Source organism: Alligator mississippiensis, chromosome 9 (assembly GCF_030867095.1).
Source record: "Alligator mississippiensis isolate rAllMis1 chromosome 9, rAllMis1, whole genome shotgun sequence".
NCBI lineage: Eukaryota > Metazoa > Chordata > Crocodylia > Alligatoridae > Alligator > Alligator mississippiensis.
Window position 1 is genome coordinate 36,114,020 of NC_081832.1, and position 26,825 is coordinate 36,140,844.

The 26,825-nt window shown below is 44.7% G+C and overlaps 1 protein-coding gene across 10 annotated transcripts in view; it reads right to left on the minus strand.

The window, feature by feature from the left end:
• RALGAPB (Ral GTPase activating protein non-catalytic subunit beta) overlaps positions 1-26,825 on the minus strand; it is a 233,060-nt gene that overhangs the window by 116,410 nt on the left and 89,825 nt on the right. For all 10 annotated transcript variants that reach the window (XM_059733294.1, XM_059733297.1, XM_059733290.1 and 7 more), the window contains 2 exons: positions 20,007-20,208; positions 8,081-8,248 (listed from right to left, as the gene is read on the minus strand). In XM_059733294.1, coding sequence (XP_059589277.1) covers positions 8,081-8,248; positions 20,007-20,208 — 370 coding nt within the window. The remainder of the gene's footprint in view (positions 1-8,080; positions 8,249-20,006; positions 20,209-26,825) is intronic.

Here is a 26,825-nt window from a genome sequence, read left to right on the forward strand (position 1 = left end):
TTCACAGGTGTTTGAAACCACATAATTCAATACTAATTACATTTACAGACATATAGAAAATCTAACAAATAAACTAAGTATAAGGGTAGCCATTTCCCTCAGGGGTTGGACACCTTATGTTATCAATATTAGGACACTAAATTAATGTAGTTCATGAATGGGGGCTTTGCTCCAGCAAAAGATCCCACAGCTCTAGATTCTTCAAGATGGGAAGGCAGAAAGATCCTTAAAGTGACTCTTCACACTGCAACTTGTAACACTTCAATACTTTGATACACTTGATATACTAATCAGAGAGGAAGCTCCACAGATGGATTAAATGTCACTTTTTCAGTCTATGAAAATGAAACATCTCTACAAGACCAAACCTTCATATCTGTTTTTTAAAAATTGTTAGAAACACATCTGTTAATCTTCCCAGGATCACTGTTTTCAGCTGAATGTCAGCATACAAAGCCAGAGTCAATGGAATGCTTTTCCTGAAAACAGACCTCATTATCTTCCAAGTGCACATACAAGAGCTGAGTGTATATATTATGGTAATCAAGAGCTAAAGAAGGACACAATAGCAAACATTTCCCTCTAACCCCATGCACACTACTTCAAGTGCCAGCTGTGTACTTATATTTGATATGTGCATGTTTAACATAACATAGTATGAATTTTCCTTTAACACAATTTGTTTCCATTCATATGAAAAAATGTCATGACCATAGTTCTTACTTATGTTAAGGATTTTAATTTCAACACATTTAAGCTTCATAGCTATGTATGTGCAACACTAATTGCTCGTAAGCTAGATATAGAACATACCTTTACGAAAAGAGCACAGATTAATGAGGCAGGGGTATTGATTGATAGAAAAAACATGATGCAAGGCACAGATTTACCCCAAACTCTATCCATTAGATAAAGGCCTTTCAGCTCCCTTCTCTAGTCTAACAGTAAAACCCAGAGTATTTATACATACGATCTGGGGAACTGTGTACACACACTAGGGCTGTCAAACGATTAAAAAAATGTGATGGTCATTAGTTGCATGATTTTCGGAGAGCTAAAAACTCAAAATTATGTGCAGAAAAACTTAAAATTATGCAAAATTATGCAGGTGCTTTGCATGGTTGGGGAGTGGGTGTGGGGTAGGTGTGTGGGGGAGGCCACACAAACCCTGGCAGGATACAGGGTACTGAAGGCAGGAGTGTGGGGCAGGAGGAGGGCAGGGGAGGCTGTCACATCAGAGTGAGGGGCAGACACACACACACACAGCCAAGCAGGTAAGTCTGTAGGGAAGGAAGGGTTATGGTGAAGGGAAGGGGTATGGGGGGGGGAGGGGCAGGCTGAGGCCCCCATGGTAAGAGGGACTGGGGCACTGGCGGATCATGGGACAAAGCTGCAGGCAGCTTGTCCAGGGGCATGGGGGAGGAGGGCTCCCTGCCACTGCATGCACCCCCAGAGGAGGCATGGAGGGCATATGCTCCTTGGATTTATGCGTGAGGCAGAGGTAGGCTGGAGCTCTGTGCCCTGCTGCTTCTGCCCAGCAGCTGCAGCTGTGCCACGCCCCCTGCCCACCCAGCATTAGGGGACACAACATGGCATTGCATGGCTCCCGGGGCAAAGGCAGCAGGACGCAGAGCCCCAGCCCACAGCAGGCAGTCTGCCTCTCCCCATGCACAAATCTGGGGGTATATGCCTCCCATGCCCACAGCTCCATCCCATGATCCACCCCAGCCCCAGGGCCCCATTCACCCCAGTCCCTGACCTCACTCCACCCCCACCTCGATCTGCCCCCCCACCCCTCCCCCTCCACAGACTTACCCGCACAGCACTGCTCTAACATGCATGCAGGCTGCAGTGGATTGTGTGCATCTGTGTACGCGCCCCTCCTCCTGCTGCAGCCACCCAGAGCCTATACCCAGGCTACCCTGCATTCCTCTGCGCTGCCACCGCTGCCCTACTGGGCAGCCTGGAGGCAGCGGAGCAGAGCCCAGGAGGAGGCCACAAAACTGTGTGATTAATGTATTTTAAAAAAGTAATGTGTGAACCAATTAACATGTTAATCGCACACATTAACTGTGATTGATACCCTAGTAAGTACCTTTATATGCAATACTGAACACACAAATACATACTTCATTTCAAATGTAGGCACTGAGGGGGAAAAAGGCCATCTGGCACAGCCAAAGGCATACTGAGCAGATGCAAACAACAAAACTTATTGTTAACAATGCACACTTGACATCCTAAAGGGATAATGTTCTACTGGGTGCATCTACATGTGCAATTACGGCACCTGAATAAACTGCGGCGCTTACTGATCTGGTCATGCCATTTGAATGCGTGTCCAGGAACAATCAACTCCAGAGCAATAAGCTCCACAGTTTATTCAGGTGCAGAACATGGAGCCAGGGCTGCTCCCTCTGAGCTCAATGTGCTGCAGAGGGCCTGGCTGGTGCATTAAGAGGCTTCAGTGAGGGGCTAGCTCAAGGGCAAGTCATGCCTGACCAACCTGATTGCCTTCTATGATGAGATAACTGGCTCTGTGGATGTGAGGAAAGCAATGAATGCAACATACCTTGACTTTAGCAAGGCTTTTGATACCATCTCCCACAGCATTCTTGCAAGCAAGCTGAGGAAGTATGGGTCAGATGAATGGACTGCAAGGTGGACAGAAAGCTAGCTGGATTGTCAAGCTTATCGTGTAGTAGTCAATGGCTCAATGTCTGGCTGACAGTCAGTATCAAGTGGAGTGCCCCAGGGGTTGGTCCTGGGCCGGCTTTGTTCAATATGTTCATTAACAATCTGGAAGATGGGATGGAGTGCACCCTCAACAAGTTCTTGGATGATACCAAGCTGGGAGGTGTTGTAGATATACTGGAGGGTAGGGCTAGGATTCAGAGGAACCTAGACAAATTGGAGGATTGGGCCAAAAGAAATCTCATAAGGTTCAATGAGAACAAGTGCAAAGTCCTGCACTTAGGACAGAAGAATTCCATGCACTGCTACAGGCTGGGGACTGACTGGCTAAGCAGCAACTTTGCAGAAAAGAAGCTGAAGGTTACAGAGGACAATAAGCTGGATATGAATCAGCGGTGTACCCTTGTTGCCAAGAAGACTAACGGCATACTGGGCTGCATGAGTAGGAGCATTGCCATCAGATCGAGGGAAGTGATTATTCCCCTGTACTCTGGAAACAGTACTCCAGATGTGGCCTTGCCAGTGCAGTTTTGGGTCCCCTACTATAGAAAGAATGTGGACAAGTTGGAGAGAGTACAGCAGAGAGCAGTGAAAATGGTTCAGCAGCTGGCATACATGACTTATGAGGAGAGGCTGATGGAACTGGGTTTATTTAGTCTTCAGAAGAGAAGACTAAGAGGGGATTTGATACCAGCCCTCAACTACCTGAAGGGTGGCTCCAAAGAGGATGGAGTTAGACTGTTCTCAGTGATGTCAGATGACAGAACAAGGAACAATGGTCTCAAGCTGCAACAAGGGAGGTTTAGGTTGGATATGAGGAAAAACTTTCTCTAGGAGGGTGGTGAAGCACTGGGACAGGTTACCCAGAGAAGTGGTGGAATCTCCATCCTTGGAGGTTTTTAAGCCCTGGCTCGACACAGCCCTGTCTGCAATGATCTAGTTGGGGATGGTCCTGCTTTGAGCAGGGGGTTGGACTAGATGACCTCCTAAGGTCCCTTCCTACCCTAATTTTCCATGATTCTATGAATTACTGGTCAAAAAGTCAGTGTCTTATGCATGCCTGGACATAAAGATGAAATAAAGTTTCAGAGAGATGTTCTTGGCATTTGACCATATTCAGTTAATTTGTTAGTTGCTTTTCATTTGTAAAAAAATATTTAGCATTTGTATTATTGTTAAATGCTAAATAAAAAAAATCATGTCAATGTGCATACTTTCTACATTTTTGTATAAATAGCTTTTAGCTATATTTAAAGACTAATAGTTGTTCTTCCTGCAGACACCAATTTTCAGTGACAAGTAACACAGCTAGTGAAATTTATGCACATTTCCTCTTAAAATGTTTTAATCATTAGTAGCTTCCTTTTCAAAATTAATACATTAAAACTACAAACACAATTTATAGCAGACTACTTATTTCACTTGGCTCCTTTTTATTGACAGGCCACCAACTAAGGATATACTTGTGAATCTAGGGCAATAAGAGTGCCATTTCACTACAGCTAAGCTAGACTCGTAAGTATTCCATAGGTTAAAACACTGCATGTCCTTTGAAATTCAGATTCGCAATGTCACAGAGACCATCCCTAAAATCATCAAGCCATCTGACTACTACCCACTTGTTGTGGTCCATGTGGGTACAAATGATACATCCAAGGGCAAACCGGATAACATCATGGAGGACTATAAGGCCTTGGGACACCAAATGAAGAGGGCGGGAACGCAGGTGGTATTTTCCTCCATTCTCCCGGTAAGTGGATGGGGTAGGCATCACAAGGCCTGCATTGACATGGTTAACCGGCGGCTTCGGAGCTGGTGCCATGAGGCAGGCTTTGGGTTTTTTGACAACAACCCATGTTTTTGTAAGGAGGGCATGCTGGGGTGGAATGGGCTTCACTTTTCCCCTAATGGCAGACGTATCTTTTCCTCTAGGTTGGCTGATCTCGTACGACGGGCTTTAAACTAGCTTCGCCGGGGGAAGAGGCTGCTTCGAGTGGAGAGGATGCTTCACCAGGACGCAGGGTGACAAGATGAAGGGAAGGACAGGTAAGTATCAACGTCCAAGGAGCAGGGGGCCACAACTGTCCTCGGAGTGGGAGGAAGGCACGAGCACCCTCAGGAGGCTTCAAGTGCCTCTACACTAATGCTCATAGTATGGGGTGTAAGCAGGAGGAACTACGCCTCCTGATTGCAAATAAGAACCCAGACTTAGTAGGACTCACAGAAACCTGGTGGGACCCTACTTACGACTGGGTGGTGGGCGTTCGGGGGTATACCCTATATAGAAGAGACAGGACAGAAAGGAAAGGTGGGGGGGTTGCGCTCTACATCAAAGAGTACCTCACATCATCAAGGATTAGCTTCGGGTTAGAGGAGGGTCGGGGAGAGACTATGGGTCAAACTACAAGAGGGGCATGGCAAAAGGAACCTTACGATGGGTGTCTACTATAAACCACCCAACCAGGGGGAAGAGCTAGACCAGGACTTCTCCAGTCAGCTTATGGAGGTGGTTAGGTCAAGGGATGTCATTGTCACGGGTGACCTAAACAACCCAGACATTTGCTGGGAGGAGCAGATAACCAGGTCTGACCGCTCGCGTAGGTTCCTGACTGTATTACAGGACCTTCACCTTATCCAGGAAGTGCACAGCCCCACTACAGGTAACACCTTGCTGGACCTGGTCCTGGCCATGGGGGATGACCTGGTGAGGGGACTGCAGGTCCTTGACCACCTGGGCAATAGCAATCATCACCTGCTGGATTTCACTATCCAGCGCAGGGCGTCTAGGGCTCACACGAAGGCTAAAGCCCTTGAATTCAGAAAGGCCAACTTCAATGAGCTTAGGAGACTAGTGGGGGAAGCACTGAGGGCCCAGAAGGTAGAGGAGATGGGAGCCCACGAGGGATGGTCGTACCTTAAGGGGGCGATCCTCCAGGCCAAAAGGATAACAGTCCCTGAGAGAAGCAAGGAGGGGTAAGAGTGCTCAGAGACCCCCTTGGCTCAGCAAGCGCATTCAGCAATGCCTGAGGACTAAAAGGGAGGTGTACAACCAGTGGAAGGGAGGAACTATCACCAAGGAGGAGTACTCCTCCTCGGCCCGGGAGTGTAGGAGGTCTATTAGGAAGTTCAAGGCAGAGATGGAACTCAGGCTAGCGTCCAGGATTAAGGACAACAAAAAGTCCTTTTTCAAGTACACTGGGAGCAAGAAGAGGGCACCAGGCAATGTAGGGCCCCTGCAAGACACAAACGGTAATCTGGTGGCCATGCCAGACAAGAAAGCTGATATTTTTAAGTGTTTCTTTCCCTCTGTTTTCCTGAACAAGGACCGGGATATCCCACCTACCAGAGGTAGGGACAATCTTGGGGATAGCTCTATCAAGCCTTTAGTCAGTGCAGATGTAGTTCAGGATCTTCTGGAAGGGCTAGACATTTTTAAATCTGCAGGTCCAGATGCCCTCCACCCAAGGGTGTTGAGGGAGCTGGCAGAGGTCATCGCGGAGCCTTTGGCCCGGCTATATGAGCATTCGTGGTCATCTGGCCAAGTGCCGGGGGATTGAAAACTGGCTAATGTGGTCCCTATTTTTAAGAAGGGGAGGAAGGAGGACCCAAGTAATTATAGTCCTGTAAGCCTCACCTCGGTGCTCGGGAAACTCTTGGAGAGGATCATCAAGGAGCGTATCTGTGGGGGGCCTGCAGGGGAGATCATGCTCGGGGCAATCAGCATGGCTTCACCAAAGGCAGGTCCTGCCAGACCAACCTGATTGCCTTTTACAACCAAGTAACTAAATCTTTGGATGATGGTGTCACTGTGGACATAGTCTTTCTAGACTTTAAGAAGGCCTCTGACACTGTCTCTCACCCCATCCTATTCAATAAATTAAGTGACTGCAGCATTGATGCCTGCAAAGTTGGATGGGTAAAAATTTGGCTGATGGGGCACACACAGAGAGTAGTGGTGGACGGGTTGTACTCAACCTGGCGAGATGTAAGCAGTGGGGTATCCCAGGGCTCGGTCCTCAGGCCCGCGCTGTTTAACATCTTCATCAGCAACTTGGATGAGGGGGTGGAAAGTACTTATGGAGGTGGTTAGGTCCAAGTTTGCTGATGCCACTAAGTTGTGGGGCGAGGTGGACACACTTGAAGGGAGAGAGAGGCTGCAACTAGATTTAGACAGACTACAAAAGTGGGCAGACGAGAATAGGATGGGGTTCAACGTAGACAAATGCAGGGTGCTGCACCTTGGGAGAAGGAATCCACAGCATACATACAGGCTGGGGAGTTCCCTTCTTGAAAGCACAGAGGTGGAAAGGGATCTCGGAGTCATTATTGACTCCAAGATGAACATGAGCCACCAATGCCAGACTGCAGCCAGCAAGGGCAGCCATACCTTGTCATGCATCCAAAGGTGCATCTCAAGCCGGTCCAGAGAGGTGATACTCCCCCTCTGTGTGACTTTGGTCAGGCTGCAGTTTGAGTACTGTGTCCAGTACTGGGCACCGCATTTCAAAAGGGATGTGGCCAGCCTGGAGAGGGTTCAGAGGAGGGCAACCCACTTGGTGAGAGGACAGCAGGACAGGCCCTACAAGGAGAGACTGAAGGACCTGAATCTGTTCAGCTCTCAGCAAGAGGAGGTTGAGGGGGGACCTGGTGGCTGCCTACAAGCTCATCAAGGGGGATCAACAGCAAATAGGCAAAGCTCTTTTCTCCCCAGCACCACCTGGGGTGACAAGGAAAAATGGTCATAAGCTGATGGAGAATAGGTTTAGGTTGGAGATCAGGAGGCAATATTTTACAGTTAGTTGGCCAAAATCTGAAACCAACTTCCCAGGGAAGTGGTCCTTGCCCCTACCTTGGGCATATTCAAGAGGAGGTTGGGCGATCACCTGTCTGGAGTCTTGTGAACCCAGCATTCATTCCTGCCTGTGGCAGGGGGTCAGGCTAGATGATCTGTTCAGGTCCCTCCTGACCCTAGCTACTATGAAACACACCCCAAGTCATTTCATTTCATCCAGGAACAGCACACACCAACTGCAGAAACTTTCTCAGCCTGACGAAGGGTTTTCAAACCCAAAAGCTTGCTTAAAAATTGTTTCCAACTATTTAAGTCGGTCTAATAAAAGATATCAGATTCACCCAAAGAACCTTGTCTCCCTAGGTCATTACCACTTCAAAGCTCTTTGAATGGACTTAGTTAAGGCTTAAGAAATGCAGACATTACTGTTATAAAAACCCAAGTCATTGCTAAGCATTAATTCTGCTATTTAATCCATATCATAGACCACATGAACCTTAGTATACATTGCAAACATTTTTTACATCTTGTTTCTCAATGGTTTTTGTTAATAAAATAAAATAAAATCACATTCTAATACGAAAAAGTATTTACCTGTCAGGTAAAATAGTTTCAAGAGCTGATATGAAGTAAGGAACCACAACATCAATCCCCTTCAGGTCACAGCAGAACAAAGGAGGGGAATTTAGGATTATGCTGGCCAGCACTGGGTGGCAAATGAAATCTGCTATCTGCAAACCCTGGATTAAAAGCATATAAAATCTGACAGAGAAAGACAGGATTAAAATTACTGGTATGTAGAAACCATTAGCATGCTACAGCAACTATTTATTTATTTGATTTATGTGTCACCCCTCCCAACAAGGCTTGGAATAAAAGAAAGAGAATACTTATAAAACAGAAGGACAAAATAATTTATATGGGAACTAGAATATCAACATCAAACAGCCCCCCTAAATATTATCTCAACCTAGCATTATTTGCCCAATGGCTGCTTAAATATATAGGACTTAGTGCTTCTAAAAGATGTCCAGGTGCATTTCTGGCAGCCCTCGAGAGAAGGAGCTCCAGAGCAGAGGAGAAACTGCTGAGAACAACCTCCCTAGAATGGTCTTTACTTATTTTGCTCTTTCTAATATTAAGCATAGCCTAAAACATTAAAAAATTAGGAGCCAAAAGAGAGAGACTCCTAAACCCAGGTTAAGTTTGGGATTCTAAAAAAGCACCCAAACGACTTGGCAGCAAAAATCATACTGACTTCAGACTGACTGATTTCAGACTGTAGCCTGAAGGAATATTGCCTAATCCAGGAGTTAGCAATTTATGACTTGCAAGCTTGATCCAGCCCATGGAGAGGTCTGATCCATCTCACCAAGGCCAAATCCAGCATGGGGAAATCAGCTTCACAGAGGCTATGCAGCATTTGAGCTTACCCTTACTGCAGAGGAGCTGAGAAGCTGGCATCCAGCCACCTGGTGCCAGGGGGTGAGCAGTACAGGCAGGAGGAAATATTTCCAGATCAATGATGGCTGGGTCATAAGCTCCAGCCCATGCCAGCAAAAGGCTGCTGACCCCCGGCCTACTAGTCAGTGCATTTGATCTAACTAGCAGAAGTTCATGTATTGGAAAGTAGCAAGGGCTGAAAATATAGGTTCAGCTAGATCAGAGATATGGCCTATGGGCCATATCTGGCGAACCAACTGATTGGATCTGGCCCTCAGGTGGGCATCCTCCAATTGACTGGAACCATCCTGCAGCTGCCCTCACGGTGCTCCACATGGGGCCAAGCCCTGCCCTGCTCCTGGGCAGCCTGTGCTGCCCTGGCCAGTGCACACAGCTTCCCAGTGAGACCGCTTCTGGTGCGGCTGCAGCCACCCAGGTACTGCTTAGCTCCCCCCGCCTCCACTACCACCTCCTCCTGCTCATGCTGAACCACTCCAGACAGTGGGGGGAAACTACAGCCAGGTGGCTCCTGCCCCAGTACATGGGGCTCCAGCTCTCATGCTACCTTCCACCTACTCCACCCACCCAGCGCAATGAGCAGCCATCTGCAGGGGGCTGAGTGGGTGGAAGCAGCTGGGAGCTGAAGCCCAGCTGCAACTCCCCTCCCCTACCTAGTGTGGTGCAGCAATGTCAGGAGGAGGAGCAGCTAGAGGAAGAGGGAGCTAAGTTGTACCTGGGCAGCTGCAACCATACCAGGAGCACCCTGCTGGGAAGCTGTGCATGCTAGCTGGGGGCAGGAGCACAGCACAGGTTGTCCTGGGCGTGGCTCAACCCCACGTGGAGCATGCAGGGGCAGCTGCAGACCGTATCTATGATGCCCAAGTGAGCTCTGCTGCATGTACTCCCTGCCCCACACCCCGGCCAGCTCTTGGGACCTAACACACAGGCAGTCTCCCACCCACCCCGCCATGCTCCCCCATGCACATGCCCACACACATCCACACACCCCACAATATACATGAGTAAGACTTCATTTTGAGCTGTTATGCAATTGCGTCTATATACGCTACTAAAAAACCCCACAAATCAGGACAAAAAAATACTTCTTGAAATAAAATTAAAACATTATAGATTTTTGTTTTAAAACCTGTATGATTTGTTTTTTATCTATAATTTGTTTAAATGATATCTTCTAAAAGGTTGTGTGCAGCCCTCAATAGCTCACCAAACTTTAAGTGGCTCTCCTTCTGAAATAACTGCCCATCCCTATTAGTTTTGACTGAACTTTTATTAAAATTGTCAGCAAGACCTTGGGTCTTGCTATTATAGCAAAAAATGAACACCAAGGGCTAAATCCTATTTCACATATATTGCTGAGGAGAACGGCGCAAACCTGTAGCTTAAGGGGCTGGAGACCAGAGATCCTAGCATGTCTTCAGACTGCAGTCTCTGGGCCACTGAGTGCAGAGTTGAGAGCCATTTGCTGTCTATACACAGGCTTCTACTGTGTGCTCCCTGTGACCGAGAGCCTAGCCAGTTTCAGTTCTCAAGAGCATGTCAGTTACATGAGGAGTGCTATCACCCTAGGTAGCCAGGAATGGAGGTCTATTGTTTCCTTGCCCTGCAGTCCATGATCATGCATTGCCAGAATGTACCATCCAGGGCTAGGCCTTACAGGTGGGTGACGTAGGCACCCTTAGGGTGCCCTGGTCAGAGAGGCGCCACACACGCACAGCCCATGCTCACAGCAGCACTCTTCCCCCACCTTGCCCTAGGTAGGAAAAGCAGTGTCCAGCCCAGCCTGACCCCTCCTGCTGTTCAGGAGGAGCCAGGACAGACACATGTGGGCAGGGTGGCACCTACTCCAGTCCACCCACCTTACTCCCACACAGCAGCAGCAGTGCTTGCCCACCAGACTGCCAGGCAGACCATGCTGCTCTGCCTACCCCGCCCCCCCACGACTGCATCCCAGCTAACTTCCATGGTAGTAAAGCAATGGAACAGGTTACTCAAACAGGTTGTGGAATCTCCATACTTGGAAGATTTTAAGATTCAGGTAGACAAAGCCTTGGCTGGGATGATATAGTTGGGGGTTGCCCTATCTTGGGCAGGGGGCTGGAGATTACAGCTTAATTTCTGAAACTTTTGCTAAAACTACTAAATACTTGAGTTTAAACTCAAAGAAAGGGTGCCAAAATACAAGTTTGCCCAGGGTACCATTTTCACTAATGCCAGCCGTGGTGCTATTCTTTATGTTTTACTTGAGACAGAGTCATGGCAGACCTGAGAACGTTTTGTGTCCTCATCTAGTTCATCTGCCAGCTAAAGGGCAACAGCTAGTGACCTGAAAAAGACGTCCTTGAGATCTACCTGCTATGCACCACAAACACCAACAGGACCAAGGACAATGCCATACAGGATACCCAGGATGGCTTTTTCTGAGACCACCAGCAAACCATGTACCCCTGCTTCTAGGCCGAAGATGAGCAGCAACTCATAGGAGAACATAGTCCAGGGTCCCTAGGATGGCAAGGAACAATGACAGAGCTTTTGGATGAGCCATGTCACCTTCATGGAGATGAATTCCATGCTGGCTCTATCATCGGAGTAGCAAGCCAACAGCTTGACAGCACCACTCAACATGGAGAAGCAAGCAGCAATCATCATCTAGAAACTGGCAAGCCCCAAATGCCTCTAGTCCAGAGAGGTAATGTTACCCAGCCAGAGGGCCTGGGAGCACAGCTCCTACAACTCACCAAGTTGCAAGAGACTGTAGTCAGAATCACAACATTGCCATTTTATCTCCTGCTCACAGCAGCCATAAGGGCTTCTCCACCAAACTGCACTGCACTGCTTAACCTTAGACAGTTTGCACAAATGAGCAACAGCAAGATCAGTGTAAACCATCAGGAAAGGTTCACAATGTCAGGGTCTTTAGAAACTCTAACCTGGTTCCCCTGATGTTGGAGGAGTTTGCCTATAACTCTGTCCTCCCTCCACTCCACTCAGGGACCTAGCCTATGCGTTTCTACCATGACTAATGAAGCCTTCTATGGGGTACTTGGATGCCAGGAAGAAACTGTTCCACTATCAGTTGAGCAGCTGCCAAATGACCACTGCATGGGCTTTGGAGCATCTCATGACATGGCAGTGAGTAATGGGATCTGCCTGGACACCACCAGCCTTCACCTGCACGTCTGCAAAGCCAAAGGGGAAGCCCTTCTGGAGGCTTAGGCAGAGAAAACTTGGGGAATGGTCTGTGGCACTGGAGGCCAAGTCCCTGAAAGATGATCATCTTATCAAACTGCTTTCAGTGTCATCAGGCCACAGAGGAGGAGAAAGACAACCAAGTAAAAACTGAATAAGATATGGGATACAACTGCTTTGTGAATTCAAAGAAATGTTTATTAATCAGTAGAAATGATCCAAAACGTGTCTGCTTTCAGTGAACAACAAGAAAGTGCTTTACAAACTGGGGGTGGGGAGAATCAGGGGTGCTTTGTCAACTTGGGACTGAGGGGAAGGGACTAGCAGACAGCCAAACTGTGCTCCATCCAGAAAAAGGCCCACTCAATGAGCGTCTAAGGAGGTAGTAATGTGGCATGGAGCACCATGGCACCATGCTTACGTACTGAGTCTCAGGCTGCCACCCCCTCACCAGACAGAACTGGCCCCGAATCTGTGAAGAATCAGGGAGCTGCTTCAGATTCCATCTGCCCAACTCTTCTGTAAAAGTCAGGGCCCTATAACTGGAGCAGGAGGTAGAGTGGGGGCAGAGAATGGCTATGAAAAGGCATGCCAAGGGTACAGTTGAGACTATGCCTATGTCCACTGACTAGGCCATAACCTTGGGTCTGCCAAGTGTGCAGGGGGGAGGTCTGGGTATAGGAGGTTGGGGAACAGAAATCATAACCAAAAGGGCATGGACTGAACCTTGGGAAGCAAAAACTGGTCCTCTACCTGGGGCCAGTGGTACTGCCAAGCATAACCCTCGGATAATGGGATGAGATGGACATGCCCGGCTGGGAGACCAACCCAAGGTGCTGTTGAGGGTATAGTTTTTGGACTGGAATGAGATTCTGTCTGGCTGCTGTTGGTAGCCCAGCCCCTGCCAGGGGCCTGATGGAAGCTGCTGCTGGTAGCCTTTGCCTGGAGGGAAACTCTCCTTATGGTGCATCGTAAATGGGGGCTGGGCAGGAAAACTCTGACCTTGGTTCAGCCTGCTGCAAGGCTTTAGAGGCTAACCCTAGCTGTGACGTCTTCCTGGGCCAGGCACAGAATGGAGGGCAGATGAAGGGAATAGGAAGGGCAGAGGTAGTAATATAAAAGACACCTGAATGTTCTTCATCTGTCTGCTGTGTGTGCAAGTCTGTTGGGTGTGCCTTTCCATCTGAAGGGTGTCCACCAGCATCTCCACAGCCCATCTACCTGCTAGTCTTGGTATTCGTCCTGGCCTGGAACAGCCATGAGCCATGCCTGTGAGATGTCCCATCTCATCAGTGTACCACCCCAGTCTTGGTGAAATACCATCCTTGCCCTCCATTCCTTGGTAGCAGTAGCCCTCCACTGTGATGACACCATGAAATTTGACAGCATCTCCACCATGGTCCCTCTTCTCCTTCTATACTCAGAGCCTCTGGGCTGCAGGATCTGGGTGTGGCTTTGGGACCTCCATGCCTAGCTGTGGGAGCTCCATTTGGAGAAGGTGCTGACCCTGAAATGACAGCAGTGAAACAAATGTCCTCTGTTAAACTTTTGAAACATTAAAATAAAGCAATGTCTCCACAGCCAATTGCAGGAAGCTCATCACTTTCACTTCTGGCTCCTATAATGAATGGCTAGTTCCTGCTGTCCACTTACTCTGGGACAAGGAAAGATGGCAAGCCATCTCCCCACCAGAACTCAACAGTAACAACAGGGGACTCCACCTATTATCCATCTGCACGATTCTTACCTGAGAGGAAGGGATGGAAAGAGGGTAGTAGCCAACTCCATGGTCAGGACCCACACCTGGGATTCTCTCTAACAGTTCCCCTAATTTTCAGGTCATTTTCTTCTACAAAGAAGGGCAACCAAGATGATCAGGGGTATGAAGCAGCTGCCGTACCAAGAGAAACTAAAAAGGCTAGGACTCTTCAGTTTGGAAAGGAAGGCTATATCGGAAGGGGGGATGGGAAAGAGATACGGACAGAGGTCTATGAAATCATGTAGAATATGAATACAATGAAAATGGAAGTGTTATTTATCAAGTCTTAGAATACTAGAACTAGGGGTCAATTAGCAGGCAACAAGTTTAACTGTGTTGTGTAACTCTTTTTTACACAATACGCAGTGTGTGTGTGGAACTCATTACCACAAGAGGTTGTAAATGCAAATAGTATAGCCAGGTTCAAAAAGGACTAGACAAATTCACAGATGATAGTTTCACTAATTACTACTAGATATATCCCTCTGGCATCTCTAAGCCAAATGGTGGATGTTAGGGACAGCTGTAACGGGACAGATCAATCTCGATATACTCTGTTCATACGCTCCATCTCTCTAAAGCAACCACTACTACCACTGTGGGATACTGGGCTAGATGAATCATTGGTCTGAACCTTTTATGCAACTTTATGTTCTACAGAGACATCTCACTGCTCCACGTGACCGTCTTGTAGACGGGAGCTGTTTAGGACAGTTGAGACTAACTCCTCTCTATATGCTCTTCTGTCACTGCAAAAGGCAGTCTTGCTTTCGTGGCTCTTGGGAAAGAAAATGGCTCCCTTTTAATGTGATCTGTCACCCAGAGTACCTGCAGAGGAAGTGCCAGTACACAGAAATTGATAAATACTATTGGCTCCTTCTGGGTGGAGGCAGTGCAGTGAAACCCTAAGGATACTGCAAGCACTGTGGAGGACTTATAAGCTCAGGGCAACCCTCCCATCATGATTGCAAGCTTCCAAAGTACAGCAGTCACCACTCCTAAAAGGCTCTCCCTCTAAAGCTCTGCAAGTTCCCCAAGGTAGCCAACTGAACCAACTACCATAATCCTCTGTGATCACTGATTTTAACCCTACACTCTCACATTGCAGCAACTGCAACAGGAAACCTACAAGCCCAGCTCCTGCAACTAAATAAATCAATGCTGACTAACTGCAGTCAAAAAATTGTTCCCAAGAAATTTTAGACTATTTCATCCAGCAATAGATCTCTATAAGCACTGCCCTCAGGACTGTTTTGTGCTATGAAAAATGCAAATTGCTCCTTTCTAACTTGCTACCCAGCCCCTCCACTGTTACCTCATCTTGTGGATGTGAGAGAGTGAGGGGAGACTGGAAAGAGGATTGATGTTGCTGGGTTTCTTGTGTTCTATGAGTAGGGACGTACCAGATGCACAATTTCACAGATTTCAAGGAAATTGTGTAATTGGCAGTCTCCCATGAAATAGCAAGTTCCCCATGAAAAAGCACGGGGAACTGGCTATGTTAAAAAAGCTGAGAAAGAGCTGACAAAAAGCTGTCTTCTATAAGGGCAGGGGAAAGGGGAAGGAAGCAAAAATTTTTAAAAAAGGCCCATCTCCTGAAGCTGGGGGTGGGGTGGTGGGGGGTGGAAAGAGGTAGGAAAAGTTCCCATCTCTGTCTCCAGAAGGGGAGGAGGGGAGTGGGGGAGCAGGGAAAAACCCACCAAAGTCTGTTGTTTTATTTTAGCCAGGTAACTAGCTTTAGACTTCAATTGGGCAGGGGAACTGTTTAATTGCCATACTTAAACTACCTGTTTACTCAGTAATTATTGCCCTCTGCCCTTTGAAGAAGGTGATAATTACTCAGTTAACAAGCCAGGCAGCTCCAGCTAGGGCTTTCAATCAATGCCTGGGAGGGGTGGGACTTGCAGCACCCCTCAGCCAATCAGAGGCATGGGGGGCCTGGTTTGCTCCACCTTCAAAATGGCAGCCATGATAGAGCCATGAAATTGGGGGCCCTGGCTATGTTACAGTTGTGTAATAGGTTGTTGGGGCCTGTGAACTTGGTAGGTCCCTATCTATGAGTTAATGCAGAGTGCTGGGTGAAACTGACTCTAAGCTCTGTGTCTTCAGAAAGTTTTCACCCTGATGTAAACTACAGCAATCTATTGCTGGGGGTGGGGGTGTTTCAGTAGGGATGGAGGGTTGTGGTCTGCTGGCAAAAAAAAAAATCTTTTCTATTCCTTTCCACTCCCTCCCCACTTCCTCCCTTCACTGCATTGTCCAAGATTGCTGGTACTTTAAAAAAGTAGTGCCTTGCTAATCACCAGGGATCCTGGTTTTCTCGAATTAAAAAAAAAAAAAAAAATCCCCAATTTTCAGGTTAAAAAATGTAATCCAAAATCCACATTTTTCCCCATGATTAAAATTGAACACCACTATATCTATAGATAAGTAGATCCCCCCCCCTTTCCCCTCTCCCTCCCTTCACACACATATATTAGTGGCATTTCATTTTAAATCACAGAAAAGTGTGGATTTTGGGTTACTTTCTTACCCCCAAAATTGCAGATTTATCAAAAAAAACCAAACCAGGGTCACTGCTGATCATATTTTCCCTGAATAGGCAATCTCTTTTTCTTCCTCATAATCAGATTAAAGTAGCATGTGTTGGAAAAGAGCATGTGAATCCTGAGGAGGCAGCCCTGGATATTAATATATTCATTTTTTAACTTTTTAGGCAGTGATTAATGGGGGCAGTGGAGTGGTGGCTGGGTTCCCACAGCCAAATCTGACTAGTGAAGAGTATCTTTACAAAAATAACAAGTGGCAGTTTTTGGGAGACAGGTACCCCAAATGGAGGGATAGGATGCCATTCTCAAGAAGCCAAGCCAAGACTCCCAAAAAGCCAGGCAAACAGTTCGGAAGTGATGGGGCAGTGCCTGAAGTGACATCACTGCCCACCATAAGAATGGAAGCGTCTGTGTATGGAAGCAGAGTAGAAAAGCACTATTGTCACCATGCTGGAGCACTAAAACTTACCAAGTTGTTGTGTCGTGGACATTCAGCTGGGATAGGCTAGACAGTTCAGCGTCAGTGGTATCTGAGCCCTCACGCCCAGATGGCTGCTAAGCCTCCTGAAAGGTGCTTCCAAACTCTAATTCCTTCCAATTCTGCAATGCCTCCCCAAAGCTGTAGAGAGGAAAGGAACTGGTAGATCTTCTTGTTCCTCTCTGTCAGAGCCCTCAGAGTTGATCCCAAAGTCAGAAATGAAGTGGGACTCATCTTGTCATTTCCTACAGGAAACCATCTCAGCTCCTCATAGTAGGCACAAGTCAACCTCCAAGTGCCTGAGACCTGGGTAGCATCTCAGGCCTTCTTATCTACTGTGCCTTCAGCATTTTCTTCGTAGTACTCTTGTAGTCCCACTTGGCAAGGAGGTCAATTACGTCTGCTGACCTCTGGCTAGTTGCCTCATGGATGCAGCAGAGGAGAGGGGCATTAACGTTCTAGGTGCAGGCCGCTGTTCACAAGTTCCAAAAGGTTTCTTCAGCAGCATTCCAACATAGGGAAGATCAACTTCTCAGGATGGGTGTCCAGCAAAATGAGGGCATTGTAGGCGTTCACATCGCACAGTAAGTAGATGCAGTCACATGCCAGCCAGATCCTGTGACCCTGGAGCAGTGGAGCCTAATGCAAATCACAAAGCCTACTCTTTGGAGCAATGAAGAGGTTTGAAACAGAGCAGCATTGGATGTCAGAGAACCAACCAACTTTCTATGGAGTTCTGTTGGAGGGTGTAAATATAACATGAAGCACTTCACAGTGCAGTGTTTCAAAGTCTTTTCTATTTTTTCTGAGGCAGAATGGCCATTTTAAGTGCTTCATTGGCAGTGTACATCTGTATCCAGACTTCCTGGAGTGCTTTAAAGGTACCTTGAGCAGTTACTATGAAGCAGAGTAGCCGCATAATTTCAATTTTTGGCATTTGCACACATAGTTTGAATTCTATTGCCATCTATTACAGAATAGAAACACTCTGCACATGTACATGTTGCAAGGAAAATGGATGAGGAGGAGGGCTTTCTCACCTTATAGCCTAATGATTAGCGCACCTAACAAGGGAGCAGGAAGCCTGGGTTCTAAGTTTCCCTTATCCAGAACTTGTTCGGCCCAGAACATCTTTCATTTAGTATTAATGCAGTGAGAGAGGCCTCATTAATACAGTGAAAGGCCTAAAACCCTGGTCTTTCACTCCCTTGACAAGCAACCTAACCACTAGAATACTAGGCTAAAAGGCAAGAGGCCCTTCCCTTTCCAGAATCAAACACTAGGTAGTTGTGGTTTTTCTGCAACTAGTTTTGGCATTACACATTTCTTGGCCAATTCTATTCCATCTACACAGTCATACTGCACTATTCTTAGTGTGCAAAGGATGAGTGTAGCTATATAGAAATTCAAATTTGCATAAGTGTCAAAAATTGCAGTTACACAGCTATGTAAATTCCGTCCAGGTGCATTAGTCCTGCGTGTGAAATCTCCAAGGAAAAAAAAAATCTACGTAAAATGTAAATTCTACTAGTTTTAAAGAAACAAGACAACTTTAGTCACTTAGGGCACCCATATATTAGTGCAGAGGCTTCTCCAACATGCTTAAATTCCAGCACATCAGAGCACGCTTAAATAACTGAGTCTGCTAGAGTGGCAATTATTGAGCTCCAGCAGCCTCCTGTGTCTTGTGTATTTGTATCTCCACACTTCAAAATGGTGGTGGGGGCACTTGAACTAAAGCTTGTCAAACAAGCTTTAATTCAAGCACTCCCACCGCCATTTTGAAGCACGGAGACACTGATACACGAGATGTGGTGGCATTTTAATTACAGCAGCTCTTGGAGCCACTCTAATTAAAGCGTCGCCCTCCCCCGCCCCCAGAGCACATGTAAAAGTTCCCTTCAAATTAATAAATGAAAAGAACTAGCAATCTGCAAATAAAATACATGCAAAACATCTAATTTTTAAAAGGATGTTATTTTATCCACCTTGCTACACTATCTGAGTCCGCATGCCAAGGTTTTGCTTTAGCATGTTCTTATTTGTTGTTTTTGTTTTAAATCTTTCTCCACTGTTGATTTATGGAAGACTGGAACAAAAAAAGGAAAATTTAATGCTGGATAAGAGGTATATTTTTTTAAAAAGTGGAAAGCAAGTTTTCACTGATCTTTCATCTATAAGAAATATACGTGTCACTTTTAACAACACAGTGGTTTCTATATTACCTGTATTATTCAATATACTTCAATTTTTCAGATCAATAAATGTTCTGCCTTATCAAGCAAACACAATGACAGGCACTAAAATTTATTAGTCTGAAAAATCAGATTAATAAGAACATTTTATAGGTTTTATCTTAAAATACTTCCCTGGTTTATTTTTCCATGTACAAGTCATATCATAACTTATGAAAGAGAATATCTCATAGGATTCCCATATTCAAATTAAAAGCTATTTAATTCCATTTTTGTAGTACTCAACATCATAAAAGAATATCTTTCAATCTCTAAAACACAACCATGTCTGATATCTGTATAGCCATAAAAAAAATCTTCTAGGTATGACAACAGAAAACAAAGTACCAGGCAAGATTAAGCAAGGCTATCAGAAGGAAAGGGAACATTCTTCCTGGTACAGAGGCCACATGAGGGACATCTCTTTCATGGCATCCTAAAGAAAATTCATATATAACCAAGGTCATACAGGTGACAGGAAGTGCCTACTTTGATTTTCACAGGCATCTCTACACCAGAGGTGGGCAAAATGCAGCCCATGGGCTACATGCAGCTTGCCAGGCTATTCTATCCAGCCAGGGCCCCTAAAAAAATTGAGAAAATTAATATTTATCTGCCCCTGGCTGCCTGTCATGCGGCCCTTGATGGCTTGTCAAAACTGAGTAAACGGCCCTCCGCCCGAGATAATTGCCCGCCCCTGGTCTACACTAACTCTCTTTAAGGACATGATCATTTATCCACTGATTAGCAAAACAAAATTTAGGAGCTAAGTGGATACTGTTTACTGAAAATAAATTCGATTTTCACCCAGAGTTAGAGAAGTAAAGCAACTGGAAGACAGTTTAAGTACCGGGATAAGTAAGCTGGCAGTATTTCCTCCCCAGTCTTCTTGCTACAAAATATTCTACACAGTGTTCCACAGGCTTCTGCTCTTCCTGATTCATAGTTGTCTGGAAATTCACTTGCATCAAACATGGGATTGGAAGCTATAGTGTCTGTGGACATTTGTGATCCTTTCCGACGAAACTCCACACTAGCTTGTGTTGCTATAGCTGGGATGAGAAAAACAAGGTTTCATTGTATTTGTCAATATACAACATAGGCTCATGGGATCCTGGACACAAAGATCAAGTCAAATTTAGTGATTATTACAAAGCTGTTAGTTTACTATATTTGAATCCCTACCTTTGTTTATAAACTATTTTGGAGTGCTCCCTAAGGTATGAGGATTATTAACCCTTCTGACCTAGCTATGAGTATATTTGCTCTCAGCTTTCTGTACAGAAAAAGTACACACTATTCTTGATTATAGCTTCTCTTATCCAGTCAGACTCCCTGCCTTGTAAACAAACCAAAAAGTCTACTACTCCTACATCCTCTCCTTCAGGAAATGATACACCCTTATTTCCTAAGCTTTATTAATACATTATGGGACTATATGAAATTGTTCCACTAATCCTACCACCAAGATTCATGCTCTCTGACCATCTGATTTCATTTCTGTACATCTCTTAAGCACAGAACTACTACTCTGACACAGCTTCTCTGTGTATGTCATCTTTACTGCTGAAGCAAATATCCTACCTTACTGGTTCTTCAAAACCAAGAAGCAAGCAGGACACAGAGTAAGAAGACTGGCTAAGACAAATGTGCAAGGTGGGGTATGGGAACTTGTTGAAAGTCGCTATCTTGATATGATCCAAATTATTTCTATATGCAATGCCTGCAATTGCCTACAAAATTTTGGAAATTTAGCTAATTCAGATGATAGCTGCAAAGAACTGGGGACTTTCCTAGCAGGTAATTCACAAATGTAATGAACATTTTGAATAATTTCTGTAATATACTTCACAAACACTTATAGAAAAATCAAAAAGCTTGAGAAAGCCTAGTGGGCATAAATGGGGTTGCCTATTCTTTAGCTTTGTTTTCCCACAGAATGTGGTATAATCAATGCACTTCACAGTATTTCTACTAGAAATATAACACTATATGCTCCAGGTACAGGAAGCTTCTCATTTTACTTGCCCATTATTTCTTCTGAAATGGCTGCCAAGAAGATGTATAACGTGCTTGTTGGGCAGGAGAAAACAAATTTCCCTTTTGGATTTCCAAAGACTAGAATAGTACATTCCTTGCAATTCTTAGAAAAGGCAATCATGACCTTGAATTACTTTTAAAAACCTAGAGGATGTCCAAATAAACAAACAAATAATCATTCTACCATTAAGAGAGACAGAATAATATAATCTTGATCAGGAGATACTGGGGAAATCAGATTTGCAAAGAGTGACACGAGTGCCACTCACACTGCGGTCATATATATAGAAACCCTGTTTATATTTTGAAAGCTGCATTATTTATTAACTGTATGGATGGGTATGTTTTAGAAAGCTCAGAAAAAAAAATGAGTAAACTATTTTTCTTAGATTAAAAATTCTTGGTGTAAAACTATCTGATATTACATTATGCCATAAAACTTATAAGTAGTAAATAAGCACAAATCTTTATGCATCTTCCCATGAGCCATTTTTTTTATCCCAAATAAGCTATCCAGCAATATACTGGAGTTGGAAAAAAACACTACATGCACAATGCATACATATCAAACACTAGGTCTGTATAAAAATAAGCTTTAAGTTAAAAAAAAAAAAAAAATGGTTAGTGCAAAGTCCTGAAATTCATGACATGATCACAGACTAGAGTACAAAAAGATGGGACTGATTCAGGCAGATTAATTTGCTTTTGCCAACAATCTTCCCCATTCAAAAACACACACAAAAAGTTACTTGTCTTTCTCAAGTAAAAGTGCAAAAGCTACAAGAGACAATGACAATGACAATACAAATAAAAAAAAATGGGATTATGAAAAAAGAAAAATAAACATGACCGCAATTAAGGAGAAGCTACTAGTTCCTACTTACAAGATTTATAAGAAAGAAGAATTTGGATAAAAGATGCTGCAAGATAATAGAAATAAAATGGAAACAAATCAAAGGACAGCAGTAGTTATAAAATACTTTAAAGATGGTGGAATCGTAATATAAGTTAAGAAGCTTTTAGCTTTTTAAAAAATAGATTAAAAGCTTTATGATACAGCAAGCTTTTTAAACACGTAAATTATTGGCATTTGGGTCTAAAATTATGATTTTGAAAGTACCATGCAAAACAATGAACAAAGAAAGTTATAAAATTATTAGTAAAGTCTGTATCTGTTTATAGTAATGCACATTTAATCTTTACATAAATGTATTAACCCTTCCCAGCTCAAGTGAGTTTCTCCTAGACCAAAGTGTATATACACTACACTAGACTATCATAAGACATGTTTACTTGGGGATAGCCCCATATGGGGACAATTACTTACCCATAGCACTGCTTGCCACAAAAATCTTCTTTTTCCCCCCAAAGCATACATTTCTAATATACTAAATGCTTTATGGCTCTGAGTTCCAGAACACAAGATAGTTAAGATCCCCTCAAACAAAAGCCAGTGTAAATGTACAAATCTGGTCTCTTCCACCTCAGTCAAGCAATTCCAGAGTAGAAATGAAGGCAGTTTAATAACAAAGGAGGTATTCAACACCCAAGAACCAATCCCAAAAGAAAGATGGAAGAAAGAGAAAAACTCCAATACATAATTTACCAACAAGACAGATAATGATTTACCTTGTAAACTTACCTTTTTAAAACTGTTTATTTGAATATACTGGACTAGATCATGAGCTTAAAGCCAGTCCTTCAATGCTACTCTGGAAAGCAACATGCTTTCTCCTGAAGAGAATTACCACAGCTAACTTCTGTTCTCCCCCATACCACTCTCTCTGGAACAAGACGTGTAGAGGGAGCGGAAGTGTCAGACAGGATTAGAACAAACTGTACTCCAAAGATCCCCTGCTGCCTTATGGGAGATATCACCAGTCACCATACTTTAAGAAACCTAGGTGAGCTCTTAATTCATGTCAGTAAGATATAACTAGCTCCTTAAGTCAAATCACTGAGAATGATCCTGACATCTTCCAGAACTCATTTATGTTTTAGCATTTTAGCAAGAGGTTAGGGAAAATCCTATAGATCAAGGTTTTCTTTTACTTTCAGACACAGTAAATGTGTCCCCCACTGCGCAGTTGGTGCTGCACAGTCATTTAGTACTTGCTAACGCTTTAACAAGTACTAAATGACTAGACAGTACCCCATGGTACTGCACAGTCCCAGCAGCACATAAGTCGTTTCCAAGGCCACTGCGCAGTAGCTCATTACTACTGCACAGTAGCAGCAGCAGCAACACAGTTCGTGCCCACCAATGCTACATCACCATAGCAATGAACTACATCACAGTAGCTAGTCGCTACAGCAACGTAGTGTCTCGTGTAGATGCGCCCAGTATGTAGTAACACTATAGAGTGTAATGACACATTTGTTTACTGTCTATTGTGTGCAAAGATTTAAAAATGTCCCCTTCAGCAGTGGGGAGAGACTTGGGAGACTGACTTTTTTCAACTCATAAATAAATGGAGTTTGACTGGTTCTGGATCTGAAGGCAGTAAAGTCTCTTTCTCCAGTGGCTTTCCTTCCAATAGAGACTCCTTGCTCCAAGATTCAGGCAGTCAGTCCAGATGGTTTTCTATGTACAGGTCCATGTAGAGTGCCAATCTGTAGATTAATAATACTAAATAATGGTAATCTGGGGCCTCTGTCTTTAGGTTAGTCACAATAATGTGCACACTTACTATGGTGATGGCTGTATTGCATCAGCTCATTCAATAAACTACATTTCTGTACCTGCAACTTCATGCACTGAGAAACCAAAGCATTGAAGAAGATCCCCTGCCACTGCAAGCAACACCATGTGGTGTTCCAGTAGTGTTGATGCACACTTAAGGACATCACTGAGACATCTTCAGAAACTGCTGAAGAACTGAGCCATGGCTGTTACTATGTAGCATCTCTGCAGGGAACTACTTTACCTGCCAAAATCAAAGAAAAACTGACTCGAATGGTCAACGGACACCATTTATATCCAAGGTGGGCAACTGCCACTAAGGTATTCAGGTTCACACACTAATCAAAACACTGCTAGATAATCTGTGCAGGATTCCATCTAGGGAAATAATTTTCCTTCATTCCCTACACTTACTCCTCCTGCACCCTAAAACCAATTATTTACTCTAATGACACAAATCAAACCATCAACTCAAAATAAGATACTCATACAAAAATCTGCCGAGAACACACACACCAGCCCACCAGGCTTCAATCAAAATTGGCACACTAATAAAAAATAACAAAAAGTCAAAGACGAAATCAAACACCATAGTCCTTTAGTCACACACAAAAGGCATGTAACCTCTGTAACCACTACAGAAATGTAATTCTAGAAGGCAGATTATGAAGAGTGATGGACTAACGACTTACAATCACCGGGTCACAAAGAAGTAGGACTGGAAGAGAACTCAGGAGGTCATCTAGTCCAACTTCCTGTTCAAGGTAAGATTATCCAAATACCTTCCACCCTACTCTGCAACCCAGGCACTGCAAATAATTCTGAAAAATTATACACCCTAGAGCAGAGAGCCAGAACTTTCCTTTCTGTCACATATCCCTTCCATAAACTTACTCCAGCTCCTTTAGTCTCCTCTAACAAAAACTGATTGTGAAGCTCTGCTGCCGAGTGTAGTCCTCTCCAAAAATCCCATGCTCGGGGCTCCAGAGCTCTTCTCATGATTCCCCAGTGATCCATGTGTCAGAGATTCCTGAGCTTCCAATTATTGCTCTTCACAGCATATGCCAGGCATTGCTACTCCTGATTTGCCCTGACCACTACTTATCCAAGCTCTTCTTGAATATCTCCAATGAAAGATACTCCACAACTTCCCCAAGTTGTCTATTCCATTGTTTCACTATTCTAATTGGATATCAAGAAAATTACTATCTCAACCCACTGATACAATTTCAGGCCACTGCTATACACCCTACTCTTTGTAGCAATGGACAAAAGGTATTCTCTCACTTTCTGGCAGCCCTTCAGATATTTGAAGACCATTATCATGGCCCCTCTTAATTACCTTTTCCGTATGCTCAACATGCCTATTTCTTTCAACCTCTCCTCATACAACTTACCTTCTGAGCCCTTTATCATTTTAGTTGCCCACCTCTGGACCCCAACATCTCCATATCCTTTTTTAAAATTTGGAGCCTAAAGCTGCACGTAATACTTCGGATGAGGCCTAACCAATACCAAGTAAACTAGCACTATCGCCTCCCGTTTTCCAACTAATACACTTATTGATGGAGCCTAAAACTGCATTTGCATTTTTTATAGCCGCAACATAACACAGACTTATATTGAGTCTATATTACAGATATACTAAGACTCCTAGGTCCTTGTCCACAGTACTGCCATCCAGCTACAAGTCATCCATTTTGTATTTCTCCCTTTCATATTCTTCCCAAAGTGTAACAGTATGCATTTGTCAGTACTGAACTTCATCCCATTAGCTCCAGCCCAGCTTTCTAATATGTCCAAACCCTTTAGAATTGCACTCCTCCAGTTTTATCTCATCTGAAAAACTGTTCAGGAAGCTCTCTAATCTAACGTACAATTTCTTGATAAACACGTTGAACAGCACTGGGCCCATGACAGACCCCTATGGACCTCCACTTAAACACCTCCTACGATTCTGACATGGATCCATTTATAATTACCCTTTGCTTGTGACTACTGAGCCAGATATCTATCCACCTTGTAGTAGCCTGGACTAGCATACATTACTCCAGAAGATTATGAGAATATCAGGTGAGACTTTGCCAAAATCTTACTGAAGTCCAGATATACTATATGCACTGCATGCCCTTCATCAAGCCAACTAGATTTCCTTCAACGAAGTAACTAATTCGGTAGCATAATTTGTTCTTAGTAAGTCCAGGATAGCTGCTCAAGACCTGCCTTTCCTCCTCCAGATGCTTGCAAACAGAGTTCTTATGCTCCAGTAAATTCCTGATTACTGAAATCAGGCTATCCAGTCTATATCACTTGGATCCCCCTTTTTTTGCTTATTTTTAAACAGGGCACTATCTCTTCCTCAGCAATCTCTCGCAACCAAGGAGGCCTTTTACGATCAGGTCACAAAAGCATTGGATGCAGGTGTCACCGTGGATGTAGTCTTTCTGGACTTCAGCAAGGCCTTGACACTGTCTCTCACCCCATCCTCATTAAAAAACTAGGCGACTGTGGCATCGATGCCTACACGGTCAGATGGACTGCTAATTGGCTGAAGGGTCATACTCAGAGGGTGGTGGTCGACCTGGGGGGGAAGTGGGCAGCGGAGTCCCCCAGGGCTCAGTCCTTGGGCCCGCGCTGTTCAATTTAGTTATCAGCGATTTGGACGACGGGGTGAAAAGCAATCTGTTCAAATTTGCTGATGATACCAAAATTTGGGGTGAGGTGGGCACGCTAGTAGAGAGGGAAAGACTGCAGAAAGACCTGGATAGGTTGCAAGGGTGGGCTAACAAAAACAGGATGCGTTTCAATACAGACAAGTGCAGGGTGCTGCACTTGGGCAGTAGTAATGGGCAGCACACTTATAGGATGGGAAACTCCCTTCTTGAGAGCACAGAGACAGAAAGGGATCTTGGAGTCATCACTGACTCCAAGATGAACACGTGCCGA